At 35.6% G+C, this 16,141-nt stretch overlaps 1 protein-coding gene across 1 annotated transcript in view; it reads right to left on the bottom strand.

Annotated features, from left to right (window-relative positions):
- The window catches only part of LOC150076513 (muscle calcium channel subunit alpha-1-like), a 1,171,392-nt gene extending 1,155,600 nt beyond the window's left edge, over window positions 1–15,792 (bottom strand). Inside the window, exons 1-2 of the mRNA XM_090387375.1 lie at window positions 15,716–15,792; window positions 1,592–1,731 (exon numbers count right to left, since the gene is read on the bottom strand). Of these exons, the coding sequence (XP_090243501.1) occupies window positions 1,592–1,683 (92 nt within the window). The 5' untranslated portion in view covers window positions 1,684–1,731; window positions 15,716–15,792. The remainder of the gene's footprint in view (window positions 1–1,591; window positions 1,732–15,715) is intronic.
- Between the last annotated feature and the right edge of the window lie 349 nt (window positions 15,793–16,141).

The following is a 16,141-nucleotide window of genomic DNA, read 5'->3' as shown; positions in this document are numbered from 1 at the left end:
ATTTGGTGGTGACGGGTTCGAACCCCGGTGTAATCAAGAAGCGTGTGTTACGCACTGTTGCTCCTTCCCACCTGGCTACAGAGGCGCCACTGACAGTAGTAGAGAACGAAAAGGACCTGGGGATAATTGTGCAGGCAGATATGAAGTTTTCTGAGCATAGCAGATGGTCTACAAGAGTAGCTTATGGTGTCTTGTCAATGATATGCAAGAATTTTTCTAGCAGGGATAAGGAGGTAATTATCTCCTTGTATAAGGCAATGGTCAGGCCACACCTTGAGTACTGTATACAGGTCTGGAGGCCTCATTTTAAGAAGGATGTAGAGCTGTTTGAACATGTACAGAGAAGGGCAACAAGATTAGTGAATGGAACAGAGGGTTGCCCTTACAAAGAAAGGCTTAAGTTTTGCAAATTATAGTGTCTGGAGACTAGGCACCTGCGAGGTTTTTGATGTTATTTGGTGTTTTAGGAGCATTGGCAACTAAGGCCATGTTGCTCCGGGGATATGCGGTGGTCATTCCCTGACCTTTCCGCATTCTCCATATTTGGTGGATCACGGGCTCGAACCCCGGTCTAATCAAGAAGCGTGTGCTATGCACTGCTGCTCCTGCCCGCCTGGCTATGGAGGCGTCACCTGCGAGGTGATCTGATTGAGGTGTATAAAGCCTTGAATGGTTGAGCATGCTCAATGCTGATGAGATTCATCCTCTTGCTCAGAATAATCACCTGAGAGGGCATAAATTCAAATTGAGGAAAGACAGATATAGGATAGATGTGCGGAAGTTTGCCTTTAGGCAGTGGGGAGTTGGTTGGTGGAACAGACTTCCATCCCTTGTTGTGGAAGTTGATAGCCTAAATAAATTTAAGGCTGGGCTGGACAGGTATTTGGAACAAATGGAGGGATGAAATGGGAGAGGTTTTTTTTTTGGCTGATGCTGCATAAGCTTGCTTTCTTGCATCATGTGCCTCTACTAATGCTAATGCTGAGTTTTGTCATAGAGACCACTTGATATTTGATGAGGGACCAGTTAGTCCTGAAAAAGGTTGTCATAAGTGTCATCTTTTAAAAAACTACCAATTAAATTAACTATTTTTGTGAGGTGACAATTTAATATAATGCAGTACCAGGGTGACTCATTTTAAAGGCAAGTTTGTTTTTCTCTGAAAATTAAGACCATTGCATCATCTATAGTTTAAACCCTGCTTGACCACAAAAACAGAACAAAGGAAAAAATAGTTCTGCAAACATCTTAAAAAGAAAAGTCAACCATTTTTATGGGGATTCTTAAAGACAGGTGTAACGATTGATACGATCACTGGATTCCTTTCTTAATGTTTCCAGATTGTAAAATGCTGATTATTTATTTTTTTTGTACGTGTTGTATTTTAAAGAACTGTGGATGGTCAAGTACCAGATTATACAGATTTCACTATGTTATATTTTTACTGAATGAAAATGAAAACACTGTAGTTAATTTTCAAACAACATTCATGCAGGAGCAAATGCATGAGGCCATTTCAAACTATGGTAAGGGAAGTCAAAATGTAGGACATCTAGTCACTTCATATTTACCAATAATCTTTTATATTTACCCTATGACTACTATAATGAAGTCAAGGAAGTTCCAACCACTTCTTAAATAGGCACCAGGGTGGAGAACAAAACCATAGGCAACAATCTTCATAATGCACTCAATTGTAAAGATGACCAGAAAGAGATATTCTACTTTTTCCTGGAAAAAAAAAAAAAAGTGGAAATAAGTAAATGTGAGGAAATAGAAAACATGTCAGACATAACATGCAGTATAAACAATTAAAAGTCAGGACAAGTCAGCCAATGTTGGTCATTGTTAACAATGAAGTAGAAAATATTCTTTGAAATGAGAAGGATAGTTTGGAGAATATTCTTTAAAATGAAAATATTCTCAAGAATTATTCATCATTAGTTATGATCCTGGTGAACAATTTATTCAACAACTTGCTGTTTCTTTAAGGATACCTGAAACCACAGCAAATAGTTTTGTTTTTATTCCTTATGTGTTTATATATCAAATTAACTTTAATATGTGTTATTTGCTTCTTTTTTTTAAGTTGTACTGACTTTAGGTTCATGCTGTAAATCTGATATATGGATATCTATAATATATTGATATATAATAAAAACTGTTATTAATCTATTGGAAAAAAACAGATAATATAGTAATAGTTGAGAAATGCCAAATTTATTGAATGTTTATGAAGGAATGAAAAGTACTATTCACTATATTTTGTTTCCTACAGCAGGAATGATTTAATAAAAGATTCCCATGCAGGTAAAAATCTGATATGAACTTCTCCCACCATTCTCACACAAACCTCCTCCAAGGTTAATAAAAAATATTTATGCTCACTATATAAAAATATCAGAAAAACAAAAATATAAAAAATCATAATGGGGAATTAAATACAGTAAACTCCCATATAATACTCTCACTTGTCCCACTTTTATTACTTTTCTCTTCTAGTTCCATCATCAATCCCATAATGTGCTGCATTTTTTACCACCTACAATGCTCCTATTTAAAATACTTTCCTGCTGATAATGCTTTTTTTTTTTTTAAGTTCCAAGAAGGAATAAATCCAGATAACCCTCCTTTTTGAAGGATGATTTTGGGAAATGGAAGTCTAAAAACATTTAGAGTGCAGCTTGTTTACTTCATAGAAATCATTTCAAGGACAGGTGGCATTTGTTTATTTCATATTTAAGTGGAAGCACAGAAGGTAGAAGGTAGGTTGCACTTTACAATTCGGTGTCAACCCATTTTCTTTTAACAGCATGCAAAGAAAGCTTGACATTGCCAAAGAAACAACCATAGTATGTCACATCTTCAAATAGGCCTCTGGGGTTGAGAATATTCATATTCATAATAACTGCACAATCCTACACCAACTGTTATTAAATAAAATAAACAAATAGCATTGTGTTATATTAAAATAATAATGATACAAATAAATAGAATGATATAATTACACCAGATAAAAAGGTAACTGTCTGTACAATAAAATATGATATTTTAAACTGCAATGAATAAATTACAATAAACAATGTAGATAAAACACAGGATAATAAAACCGATAAAAGTGCTAAAACACCGTAGCTTTCAGAGGCATCCGCCTCCTTTTTCAACAGTGAGGTTTATCGTACAGTACATCCTTAAATATCAGCAGGCTCACGGTTCTCAGCATGTGTTTCTACAGGAGCATGGGCAGTATTCTCTCATGTGCACTGGAACTGTGCCAGGTGGAGCCACTCATCCCGTCCAAGAACCATCACCTCGAAGAGGGGTTGAATGTGCATTCCCCTGTCTTTATTAATGGTATTGCTCTCAGAGGAGCAAATCTGCAAGCTCTCGAGCCATTTATGGTCCCAAAATCTAAGTACCCAGTCGATGATAACAGCTTTGTCTGGGGAGATTTGATGATGCTCCCAAAAATGTTCTGCCACAGCAGACTTCCCATAATCCACAGTATATATTGCATTCATATGCTCCCCCAGACGATCTTTAAACCGACATTTTGTTTCACCAACATAACATTCCCCACAATCTGGGCACCTTATCTCATACACGACCCTAGTTGTACATTCCCTTGGTATGGGGTCCTTGGCCTGTGACACAACTGTGTGCGACCTCCGCCCTGGCAGTTGCACACAGCGTGTCTGGCAATCGCGCAATACCCGAGCTATATGCTCAGTTAGACCACTGATTATGGAAAGTCTGCTGTGGCAGAACATTTTTAGGAGGAGAACCATCAAATCTCCCCAGACAAAGCTGTTATTGTCAACCGGACACAGATTTTGGGAATCTATGATTCTCAGAGGAGCAATCCGCAAATGGCTTGAGAGCTTGCAGATTTGCTCCTCTGAGAGCAATACCATTAATAGAGACAGGGGAATCCGCATTCATCCTCTCTTCGAGGCAGTGGTTCTTGGACGGGATGAGCGGTTCCACCTGGCACGCTCCCGAGACATTTTCGGTTCCAGTGCACATAGGGAGAATACTGCCCATGCTCCAGTAGAAACACGTGCTGAGAACCGTGAGCCTGCTGATATTTAAGGATGTGCTGTATGATAAACCTCACTGTTGAAAAAGGAGGCGGATGCCCCTGAAAGGGCTTTTATCGATATTATCGATAAAATTTTATCGATAAAAGGGCTTTTATCAATAATAAAACCGATAAAAGAGCGATAGCGTTTTTATCGGTTTTTTAGCAATTTTATTATCCAGGATAATAAAATTGCAATAAACACAGGATTTATTGAATTAATAAATTTATTGTAAATTTATTCATTGCAGTTAAAAATATATTTTATTGTATAGACAGTTACCTTTTTATCAATTTTATCTGGTGTAATTATATCATTCTATTTATTTCATTTATTTGTATCATTATTATTTTAGTATAACACAACACTATTTGTTTATTTTAATTAATAATGGTTGGTGTAGGATTGTGCAGTTATTATGAGTACATGACATATTCAGATTTTTCAAATTAAATAGAGTCCAATCTCTATATTACAAAATCGATTGTTCACTTGAAACAATTCATTAAACAGAAATATGGACTTTTCAACAATGAAAAATACTGTAATTCAACATTCAGAAATATAGTAAAAGATGGGAAATAAATCAGAAATAAGTGGGAATGAATAAATTTTTACCACCTAAACACTTACCGCCTTCTTGTTTTGCAAACATTTAAAAAATAGACCTGTTTCATCAACTTTGAATATATCTTTGGGCTCTTAGTCCTCCATAATTTTTTCAAAACTGTTTCTTTCCAATGAGTACAGTCTTCTTCGATTACAACTACACTTTCACCAGAAATAACTTTTTTGGGTAAGCCATGGCACTTTTTAAATTTGTCCAGCCAACCAGTACTTGCTTGGAATGTTTTATGCCCCAGAAAAGATAGGTATTCCATAGCCTCTTCTTTTTTAATGACCCTAATATCGACATGTTTTGGTTTCGAATCAACTTCACTTAAAAACAGCTTCATCTACATCTTCATATAGGCATAATTTTGCATGCTTCCGACTGGGTCCCGTTATAATACTCTCAAATAGTTTGAGAACAGAATGGTTGACACACCACTGGCAGGAGATACCAAATTTTAAAGCAATTTCTTTTCTTATTTTTAATGCCCCAATCTATTAAGCACTTCCACTTTTATTAAACACTCTTAAACACTTCCATTTTAACACTACACTCAAGGATTTTCTCTTAGACATTGTAAGGTTGCTTGCACAGCAGCTAAAACAAAACTGATTTAGGGAACATTTGTGCTTACCATGTAAAGAGAGACAGGTAAAAATCAGTGAAAGTGTGAATGACTCATTCGCAGGGTGCTTATAATGTGTGGTGAGAAAACAGATTTACCACAGCCAATGTCCACATTGGGAATATGCCTTAATCTATGGCAATGATTGTGGATATATAGACAGCAGTTGGCCAGTGCTTGGTAACTTCTTGGTAACATTCCAATTTAAATTGTGGAATGTTTTAGCCCTTAATTCGCAATCCTAAGAATTAACTACTTTAGCTCTTAAAACTAAAGGTAATAATTCTTAATCATTTTAGCTCTTAATTCGTGCTTTCTACAGCATCAACTCTTTTGCCTAAAGGCCAGAGGTGTGAACAATGCGTACCCAAGAAAGCCTATGGCTTATGCTGAACCAGCCAAAAAAAAAAAAAAAATAAAATAATAATAATAAGAAGAAAATTTTTAAAAATAAATAAATAATTAATAAGAAAACGAAATAGACAACTTATGTGTTTCCCTCCTCCCATATATAACTATCTAGCTGACCTTTGAATTTCCCCAAACTGTCAGTCTCTTCTAACACCCATGTGGTGACATATTCCAATAATTTATAACTCGCTGGATAAAAGAAAACTTCCTGAAATCTAGTCTAAACATCTCCACCCGTTACTTGAAATTACGGCCCCTAGTTCTAGAATCATTTATAACTGCGAAAAGTTCATCCTCGTTCATTTTACTTATGCCTTTTGGAGCCTTAAACACCTCAATCAAGTCTCCTCTAAGGTGACTAGTTTCCAAGTTCTGCAACCCACATATTCAAAGTCTTTCCTAATATGATTGCCCTTTTGCCGATCTCACCAGGCGAGTTTGGACCTTTGGACCTTTGCATCTTTGGACCTTTTCAAGAAGCAATGTCTTTCTTTAGGTGTGGTCTCCATAATTGAGCACAGTATTCCAAGTGTGGTCTAACAATAGCCTTATATAATGGGATTATGACGTCCTTATCTCTACCAGAAATTGTTCAATAAATCATTGATAGGACACCATGGGCCTTCCTTGCAACCTGTCTACAATGTTTGGAGAATTTCATGTCTGACTGTATCATAACACCCAAGTCCCAAGTGTAAAAGTTATTTTGGGCTTAATGTTCCCCATGTGTAATACCTTACACTTTGCTGGGTTAAAGCATAGCTCCATTTTTCTTACCATCCCTGAAGTCTATACAGATCACTCTGCTTGGCAGTGATCATCAACTACTCTACCAATCTTTACATCATCTGCATAAGAAGCATACCACCCATCACCACTTCTATCTTCCCTATCCTTCCTAAACATATTATACATATGGAACTGCAACTCATCATCCCCTATCTGTGGGTGGCACCATGTTTCCATAAGCCCTATTATGTCAGCATTACTTGTCCTAACCAGCAGTTTGAATTCAGTCATTTTATTGACAACACTTCTGTCATTACTGTATAAACAATTAAGACTTAGTGTTCCTGTATAGTTAACTACCCTGACACACCACTTAAAGTTATTTAAGCTCGCTTCACTGGCATTAGCTACCTGCTCATTTGAAACGTTTCTGCCCTCAGAATATCGTGCTAATATGTTGTTGCAGTAACAAACAAGAACTCTTGAGTTATAGTGCAAGTGTTACTTTTACCAATATTATCAGATAAATGTGTATCTATATTACCCTTGTCCCCCCAAACTAGCAGTTTCCCTGAACCTTTAAGGTATCCTCAATGATACTGGCAAAAACTTTTGCACTACCTTTGCTTAAAAGTATCCTATCTCTACAAAACAGATTCCTTCTACCTACAAGTGCAGGCCAAGCTGATAGAAATTTACTCTCAGAAGCCTTGCAGAGTCCTTCAAGTCTTGAGTTAATCCACAAGGCTTTCAGCATATAATTCCTCCTATTGTGCCTGGACAGAATTGCAGAATCATAGACATTGTGGCCTAAGTCTTGGCATTTCTTCAGCATGGTCCTATATTTGTCTAACAAATTGTCAGATTGTGTATACTTAATATCATTAGTCCCCACATGATTAATATTCTTTTTACTCCCCTTAAAGTCTGACAGTCTGTTGTTGACATCATTAATAGTTGCCCCTGGCAGACATACCCTGGTTCTAGTCCACCTATCCTTATTACAAAAAATATTTCCTGTTTCCCTGACAATGGAGTCTCCTAATAGAACTCAGTCCTTTTGAACCAGAGTAGTTTGCACTTGGTTATTCTGTTCTGGGGCCCCCAAATTGAGAGTGCATCACTTGGTAGGTCACTAGTCTTGAGTCCTTGATGAGCTCCCAGTTATATTATTCTTGAAGGCAAACACCCATTTTTTTCAGTGGCTCAAATTGTTCTAGCAATGCACCAAATTTCAACTTAAGATCAGTACACTCCTTACAATGGTGACAAAGAAAAGAACTGCCAGGTGAGCTATGATTATCGACTAGGTCGACCTTGGAATACACGCCACAGGTTCTGCAAAGGATAAATCATGACTCACCCGGAAATCGCCATTGGCTATTTCCATATGGGTCATGGTACCCTCTGACGAAGTGTTAAAGATGGATTTTGTAACAACCATTGTAATATTTACTAAATACCAATAAAAGAAACTTTCAAAAAAATTATATTTATAATTTTATAAAAATCAAACTATTACAGGAAAAAAAATGTATCAAAATAAACTTTACAATATACTAAATAACCTCTGTAATCCTACTATACTCCACTAATCCCCTCTTATCTATAGTTATTTGTAATCAGTATGAAGAGCTCCAAACCGCACATCTGCTTGCCATGAATGTCAACAGTCAAATGACTGTTGGCATTAGTGGTGAGCAGACGTAAGTAGATGAAACAGTTTGTTATATGGAATTTTCTTCATTATATGGAAACTGTTTTCAATATAATGACCAAGGGAAAAATCAAAAAAATTTGCTATATGGAAGTTCATTAAAGAGAGGTCTGACTGAATACACCATTGCTTCATAAACACTAAAAGAAGGTAAAAAAATCATGTTATTTACCAAAATATTGATGAAACTGTAAAATAGCCACCAAAAAAGAAGGGTCACCTAATAATGCTTTCTTCTTTGGGACCAGTCACTTCAAAAACACTGTAATAGGAGATTGCTGTATTTATTTTTCAGACCATTACTTCTAGAAAATCATTTAATTTCACTAAATGACTATAAAAACTATTGTCAACCTGCTTTGCTACTATGTGCTTATCAGACCACTTCATCTGTAATCACTCTAACATGTGATTTCACTGGTTGATATCATTATTTACTGAAACACTTGCCAGCTGAGGTTAATTAAACAGAAGGTACTGCAACAATGGAAATGATAATGAAAATTGCAACCAATAAAATCATTTGCTAAAGAGATGAACTGACTCATTCATCCAGAAAATGAACATGCAATGGAAATTTGTTGTTGTTTCCTTTCAGTGACACAATAATGTCACTGAAAGGAAACATATTGTTACTGTCGTAATGTAAATTTTATAAACAGCTTAACAAGAAGCAGCTCTGGCAGCAACAGAAAATGAAAATACCACATTGCCAAATTTTAAATATAAAGTTCCAAGGGAATATTTCACATATGTTTAAAAGGCTTTTAAATTTGATAACATTATTAAATTTTAATCTAAATGATGAATATTCCCATGAGCCATTGGTTTAAAATTGTAAACACAATACTGGCGTTTCCTATAGCCATAATAAATGCTTCTCAAATTAAGGACCTGAAATGAAATTTGGCAAATGGCCACTAAGAAAATAGAATACAGACGTTATGCTAAATGTTTGCTGTAATCACTGGAATATGCTTCTTATCATTCCTACGAATGTCATTATATCACTCTGATTGATCACTTAACATATCTTTGCCAAAAATCCTTTGTTTTTTTTTTTGTCTCTAAATATGAAATTTCTTATCCCTACAAAATGTCATCCTTGGCAGCAACTAACTCCTTAAACCAGCTATGACTGGTGGAGTTTTTCATTGTTGATAAGGAGAGTAAAAAAAAAGCATCACAGCTATTCTTCTTAAAGGATATGAAAAGAGAAAATGGTCATGGAAAATGAAAGAAATAAGTGCTGGGAGTTGTAACAATGCCATCTGTAAAGTGATAATTACAGAAATCTTTGATACGATGGTTATGTATTCAGTTTACACTACACTGTGTTGTAAATTTAAAGTAATTTTCAGAAGCATTTAAAAAAGTACATTAAAGCTTGCTGAGACATTCTTCCATTTTTCTGCAGCTTTCAAAAGTTGCCATATTCATGAAATAAAATGAAAATACAAAAAATAAAAATCAAATATAAAGTCAAATAATATAAAGGCAGATTTTTTGCCACTGCAGGCTTTCAATTTTCATTTATGCTTCTAAAAATATTTCAAATCTTAATGCAGTGTAGAGTTAATTGAGTACCCAGATATTCTTGCATACTGCACTCTGAATATATATATATATATATATATATATATATATATATATATATATATATATATATATATATATATATATATATATATATATAGATCAGTTACAAAAATCAATTAGAATTAGTAGTGGCAAGCAATGGAAGAAAAAAGCTTATACAGCATCAGTAAAAAAAAAAAAAAAAAAAACTTCCCTTCCCTTTTCACCTATCCATCCCTTCCAGTAGTTTGTCTAGTTCTTCCTTGAATTTATTCAAGCTGTCCACATCCACAATGACAGATGAAAGTTTATTTCAGCATTTAAACACCAGGCTAAAGACAAACTTCTGCACATTTATTCTGCAACCATCCTTCCTCAATTTGAATTTATGCCCCCACATATGCATACTTTGAGCAAGAGAAAGAATCCCATCAGCATTAAGCTTGCTCAATACTGATGGAATTATTTTTCTTGCTCATTCTTCCATTCATTCAAAGCCTTAAACACCTCAATCAGATCTCTGCACACATTCTTAGTCTCCAGACACTGCAATTTGCAGAAGCTTTTCTTGGTAAGAGCACCCCCATTGTTCCCTCACCGATCTAGCAGCTCAACATCTTTCCTAAGATGAGGCCTCCAGACCTGTGTACACAATATTCAAGATGTGGTCTGACCACTGCCTTATACAATGGGATAATCACCTCCTTATTCCTGCTAGCAAGATTCCTATATATTATTGACATTTGATAGTATGAACCAGAGTTCATACTATCAAATACATTCTACATTCTGATTATATATTTTGAATGCTCATTCAGAATACATTCTGAATGCTCAATACATTCTACTTTGATATCAATATTTGTAAAAGAATAAGAAGTTTACCTCAATATGATACATAGAACACTTCCGTATGATACTCTTCAGAAATTAAAACGAAAACAATTAAAAAATCGAAAATCTTACATTACAGAAAAAAAATAATTAAAAATCAATTGAACACAATTAAAAATTAAGTAAAAAATTAATTAAAAGAATTTAATGAAAAATTTGCAAAACGATTTTCCTTCCTGAAGCCGACAACACTATTTGACCATATGTCGTGATCACAAGAATGAAAATTGTTCATTTATTGAAAGTGTTCTACATATCATATTTGAGGTAAACTTCTCTTATTCTTTTACAATTATTGATATGTAAATTAAATTTACATGAGGTCTTGTTATGACTTAAGAACCTAATAAAAACATTTATGCTCTGACAGAACAAGTGAAATGATGCTACACAAGAACAGATATTTTCTATGATGAAAATTTTAAAGCATACTGCCAGGAAAAAGAAAATACACTGTCTGATTATCAAATTATAAAAAAAAAAAAAAAAACATTTAGGAGATACCATTTGATTTACTAACAGTAAACCCTCAATATTCACAAAATTAATACTTGTGATTTTAATTATTCACAGTTTATATTTTTGTACAGAAGTTTCCATTATTTGCGGTTTTCATTATATCTATTTCACACATGATTTCATGTAGTAGTAGTGGCATGTGATGCAAGAAAGCAAGTGTATGAGCTTATGCAGCATCAGCCAAAAAAAAAAAAAAATCACACCATTCCCTCCAAATGCCTGTCCAGTTCCTCCTTAAATTTATTCAACCTATCAACTTCCACAACGACAGATGGAAGTTTGTTCCAGCAATTAACCACCCGCTGGCTAAAGGCAAATTTCCGCACATCTATTCTACATCTGTCCTTTCTTAATTTGAATTTATGCCCCCTTAGGTTCGTAATCTGAACAAGTGGAAGGATCCCATCAGAATTCAGCGTGCTGAACTCATTCAAGGCCTTATACACTCAATGAGATCACCGTGCAGGTGCCTAGTCTCCAGCCACTGCAATTTGCAGAACTTAAGCCTCTCTTGATAAGAGGATCCCTTCATTCCCCTCACCAATCTTGTTGCCCTTCTCTGTACACACTCAAGTAAATCTACACCCTTCCTAAAATGAGGCCTCCAGACCTGTACGCAGTACTCAAAGCATGGCCTGACCATTGCCTTATACAGAGGGATAATCACCTCCTTTTCCCTGCTAGCAAAATTCCTATATACAAAGGGTACTAGGAAAGTTTTGCAATACAGCTCTGTTTATTTAATTTTTTCAAAGTAATTTCCTCTACATTCAATACACCTCTCCATCCTCCGAAACCAATCTTTAAACCAGTTCTGCCAAGTTTCACTAGGGAGTAAAGCACACTCGTTGTCCCAAGCCCGTAGAAGGTCCTCATCACTGGAAAACCGCCTCCCTTTTAGCTTCATTTTCACATGCGGGAACAGTGCAAAGTCGCAGGGAGCAAGGTCTGGACTGTAGGGAGGGTACTCGAGAAGTTTCAGTCCTGTCGTGGTCAAATATTCGGTGCAGGCTTTGGCGCGGTGAGCTCTAGCATTATCGTGATGGAGGTACCAGGTGTCCATTCTTGACTTTGGCCGCAGGTTCTTCATAGATCCAATGACTTTAGGCAGGCATTGTTCAGTATACCACTTAGCTGTGACTGTCTTCTGCGTGTCCAAAACGACACGTTCCACAATTCCACTCGATTTGAAAAATACAGCTATCATTTTCTTCTTTACAGATCGGGATTTTCTGACAATTACGGGTGTGTCGTCATCATCAAAGACCCAAACTTTGTTTTGAGCCTTGGTCGGCAGATCGTAATAGTACAGCCAAGTCTCGTCACCTGTCACGACGTTGTTCACATACCGAGATTGTCCCTTATCAAACTTTTTTAACATCTCCCGGCACCAAGTCACACGTCGTGTCATCTGCTCTTCAGTCAGTTGATGCGGCACCCAGAGAGAACAAAGTTTCTTCACGTGCAAATGATCTTGCAGAATCGAACGAATTGCTGGTGCATTTAGGCCCAAAGTATCCTCTATCTGTTGGTAGGTCACTCGCCTGTTTTCGTCAAGCATTTTCCTCACAGCAGTAACGTTTTCCTCCGTAACTGACGTTCGTGGCCTTCCCAGCCTCTCAGAATCCTCCAGAGTGAAATTTTCCCTTTGGAATTCTCTATACCACCTGAATATCGTTGTACGATGTGGACAATCATCATCTAGTGCAAGAGTCATTTCTTCTAAGCACTGGTCTATGGTTAAACCACGCACGAAATTATACCGCAAAACTGTCCTTATCTCATTTCGTGACCACGATGCCATCGCAAGCACTTTACACTCTCACTACTAATGAATAACTGAGCCCATCGACTTGGCGCGGCGGCTACTATGCACATATGAACATGTCTCAACATGCAGCAACAAGCAGCTTCCTGTGATTCATTGTTGCGTCATATTGCAAAACTTTCCTAGTACCCTTTGTATCATTGACAAAACCCCATGACCTGCCCTGGCAGCCTGTCAGGGTAGGTTTTGTTGGTAGTTTCTCTGCAAGCCTATGCTACTTTTCCAGCATGTATACATACTTGTCTCTATGTAGGTATGCTTCATTGGTGTGGATGAAACCCACATACAACCAATGGATCAGGGTCTTGTTACAACATTTAAGTCATATTACACCTGCCACACATTTGCAGGAATTCTCTACCACGTCGTGAGAGTATCACTATGTCTGCCAGCAATGACTGGAAAAAGCACATCACCAACTGTATAACAAATATAAAAGAATCTCTAAATGAAATCAACTCTGACTCTGAATGCATGTTGGAGAAAATGACTGCCTTACACTTGATGTTTTTGTCATAGAGTTTTAGGGACATTGGCAACTTAGACAACAGAATGATAGACACCTTCTCATAAATCAGAATAAACAACACCAGAATCTTTTTTAATGACTTCAACTAAGGTACAAAGAGTTGAGATAAGAATAAAAATAAAACTGTAATGTATATTTACACATAAAACTATTGATTTAAAATAAGGTAAAAGTGGGATAAAAGGTAAGATAAAGGATAAAAACAAAAACAGGAATAAACATGGTAGCTTTTGAGATCCCAGGATGTCTTTGTCCATCATTAAAACTCTAAGGCACTGCTATGATAAATGATTGAATGAAGTGGTACCAGGGCAGGATGGCAGGATCATGTGACCAGTAACTATTCACACATCCTATGATGCCAAATGAATCCTTCTAAATTATGACATGTTCATAAATGGAATTGATGAAGATAAGCAAAATATATCACAGCTGTTTCACCCTGCAGTGAATGCCTTACTTGGTAACATAAAGAGTGAAAATTATGAAGAACTAGTTGACAAGTTGATTGAAAATTACAGAAAAACGGTATGCAATATGTCAATCAACCTCCATTTCTTGCAATCTCACCTGGATTTCTAGGGACCAAATCTGGGTAATGTCAGTGAAGAGCATGAGAAAAGATTCCACCAGGGCATATGATTAATGAAGGCGTATCAAGGAAGGTGAAACAAAGCTATGATGGGCGACTATTTAGTCCTTGGTTCCAGATGATCACACTGACAACAAAAGACATGGGAGTAAATATGCATTTTAAATGATTTTTTTTTTTTTTTTTTTTTGTTAACCCAAGGAGGGCTTATACTTTTAATTTGTGATTTTTTTTACTTTTCATTTACTTGTTGCAAAGATTAATACTCTATCCTGTACAGAATTTAAAAACTACTAATAAATCTGATATACTACAGATACACACAATCTCACATACATTTCACAAGTGCCTAATTACTGAACAAAATGTATCAGTGCAGAATGCCAATTTGCCATCACTACTGTCACACTCATTATTACTAATATTATGGTTTGAACCCTTTCTTCAAAGAAAGGATTCAGACCATAACATTTTTACCTTTTCTTCAAAGAGTGCATCATATTCAGTGCCATCAAGGGCTGCATTCACATTTCTTGAAAGACTTAGCAACTTTCTCATATTTCACTGACATCCATTACTCTTTCACCCATTTGAAATTATTGGTGTCAGTTGTGATCTGGTACCTCCATTCATCTGGTCCACTCATCATGCACAGATATTATAAAAAATATATTAATCAAGATGTCAATGTCTGCAATTAGCTTAGTCCTTCTGGAATTACCTAACTGTGGCTTTAATTCCACAACTGTCCTTTTTCTCCATTATCTGCATATAAACTATGCCACACACTATGTGCTAGCATTTTCATAAGGCAGGCCACTTGGAAGTTTTGACCATACTTTCTCTACCCATGTCTAGATATCAAAAAGCATTGCTGTATGCACTTAAGTATACCTTCAGACAATAAGATGAAGAGGAATTTTAGAAAACATATTCCAGAGGGAAAAAGTGCATCTTACAGCAAAGACAATATAGTAATTTTCTTTTAGGACATTCATTATACAGTAATTTTCTTTTATGTCTTAAGACATTCACTATACAGTAAGTGTATTTAGTGAATTATTATGAAGGCGAACCAAGAATGAAACTGCAACTTAGTGAGTAATTCATTTTTTATTATTGATGAGTGACTAATTTTGTTCATGAATAGAAATCAGACAATTCGACAACTTTAATTTATAGATGTCATTGGAGTGTAGTAAAAACTTATTTCTCTTAGATAAAATCTCCATCCTTATACATATCTCTAACACACTACTGTGGCACATAGTCAATCTGAGAAATAAAGTTTTTGATTCTTAGGTGACTGGCCAGATTCACTCATTTCCTAACATTGCCAGAAAATAAGTGAAAGATAATATACAGTCAGATATGGGAGGTCCAATTACTGTATAACTGTTATTAATATAAATATTATTAGCTTAATTTAATTACATAAATTTCCAAATATTTTCAAAATGTACAAAGATCAATGCAGTTGAAGTTAACATTTTTTTTTTTTTTAAACAGGTGTTCAGAAATAAATTTTTGTTTGTAGTAAACTAAGCTTTTGCTTTTTTTAATTTAAAAAATAAAGAACAGGAAAAATCTACACCTACCAAATAATGATTCACTTGGTTGGAATCCCCATTGGGATAAGGTGTGTAAACTGCTAATGCCACACAGTTACAGAATATAGTAACTAAGATGAGGTATTCGAATGGTGTTACAATCAGTTAAAGATTCAGTTACATCTTAAATCAATAAACATTTTTAACAAAGATACTACTTTTAAAATTATTACCTTTTTAATTAAATGAACTATGGTGAAGCAAATTTGGGGCAAAGACTTCAAACTATGAGAACAGTGAAACATTTATTGTATATTATTATTATTAACTATATGTGGCAAGGAAGCCTTGAGGCTTATGTTCACCAGTCAAAAAAAAAAAAATTCCCCAAGTTACCCTGAGAGAGAGAGAGAGAGAGAGAGAGAGAGAGAGAGAATCAAAAGTAGAAGGGAATCACCAAGAAAGAAGAATGAT

The sequence above is a fragment of the Mastigoproctus giganteus genome, chromosome 13 (genome assembly GCF_048544385.1).
Source record: "Mastigoproctus giganteus isolate SK-2022 chromosome 13, ASM4854438v1, whole genome shotgun sequence".
Classification (NCBI taxonomy): Eukaryota; Metazoa; Arthropoda; class Arachnida; order Uropygi; family Thelyphonidae; genus Mastigoproctus; species Mastigoproctus giganteus.
Note: the sequence above shows the minus strand (reverse complement) of the source record. Positions and strands in the feature narration are given on the sequence as shown.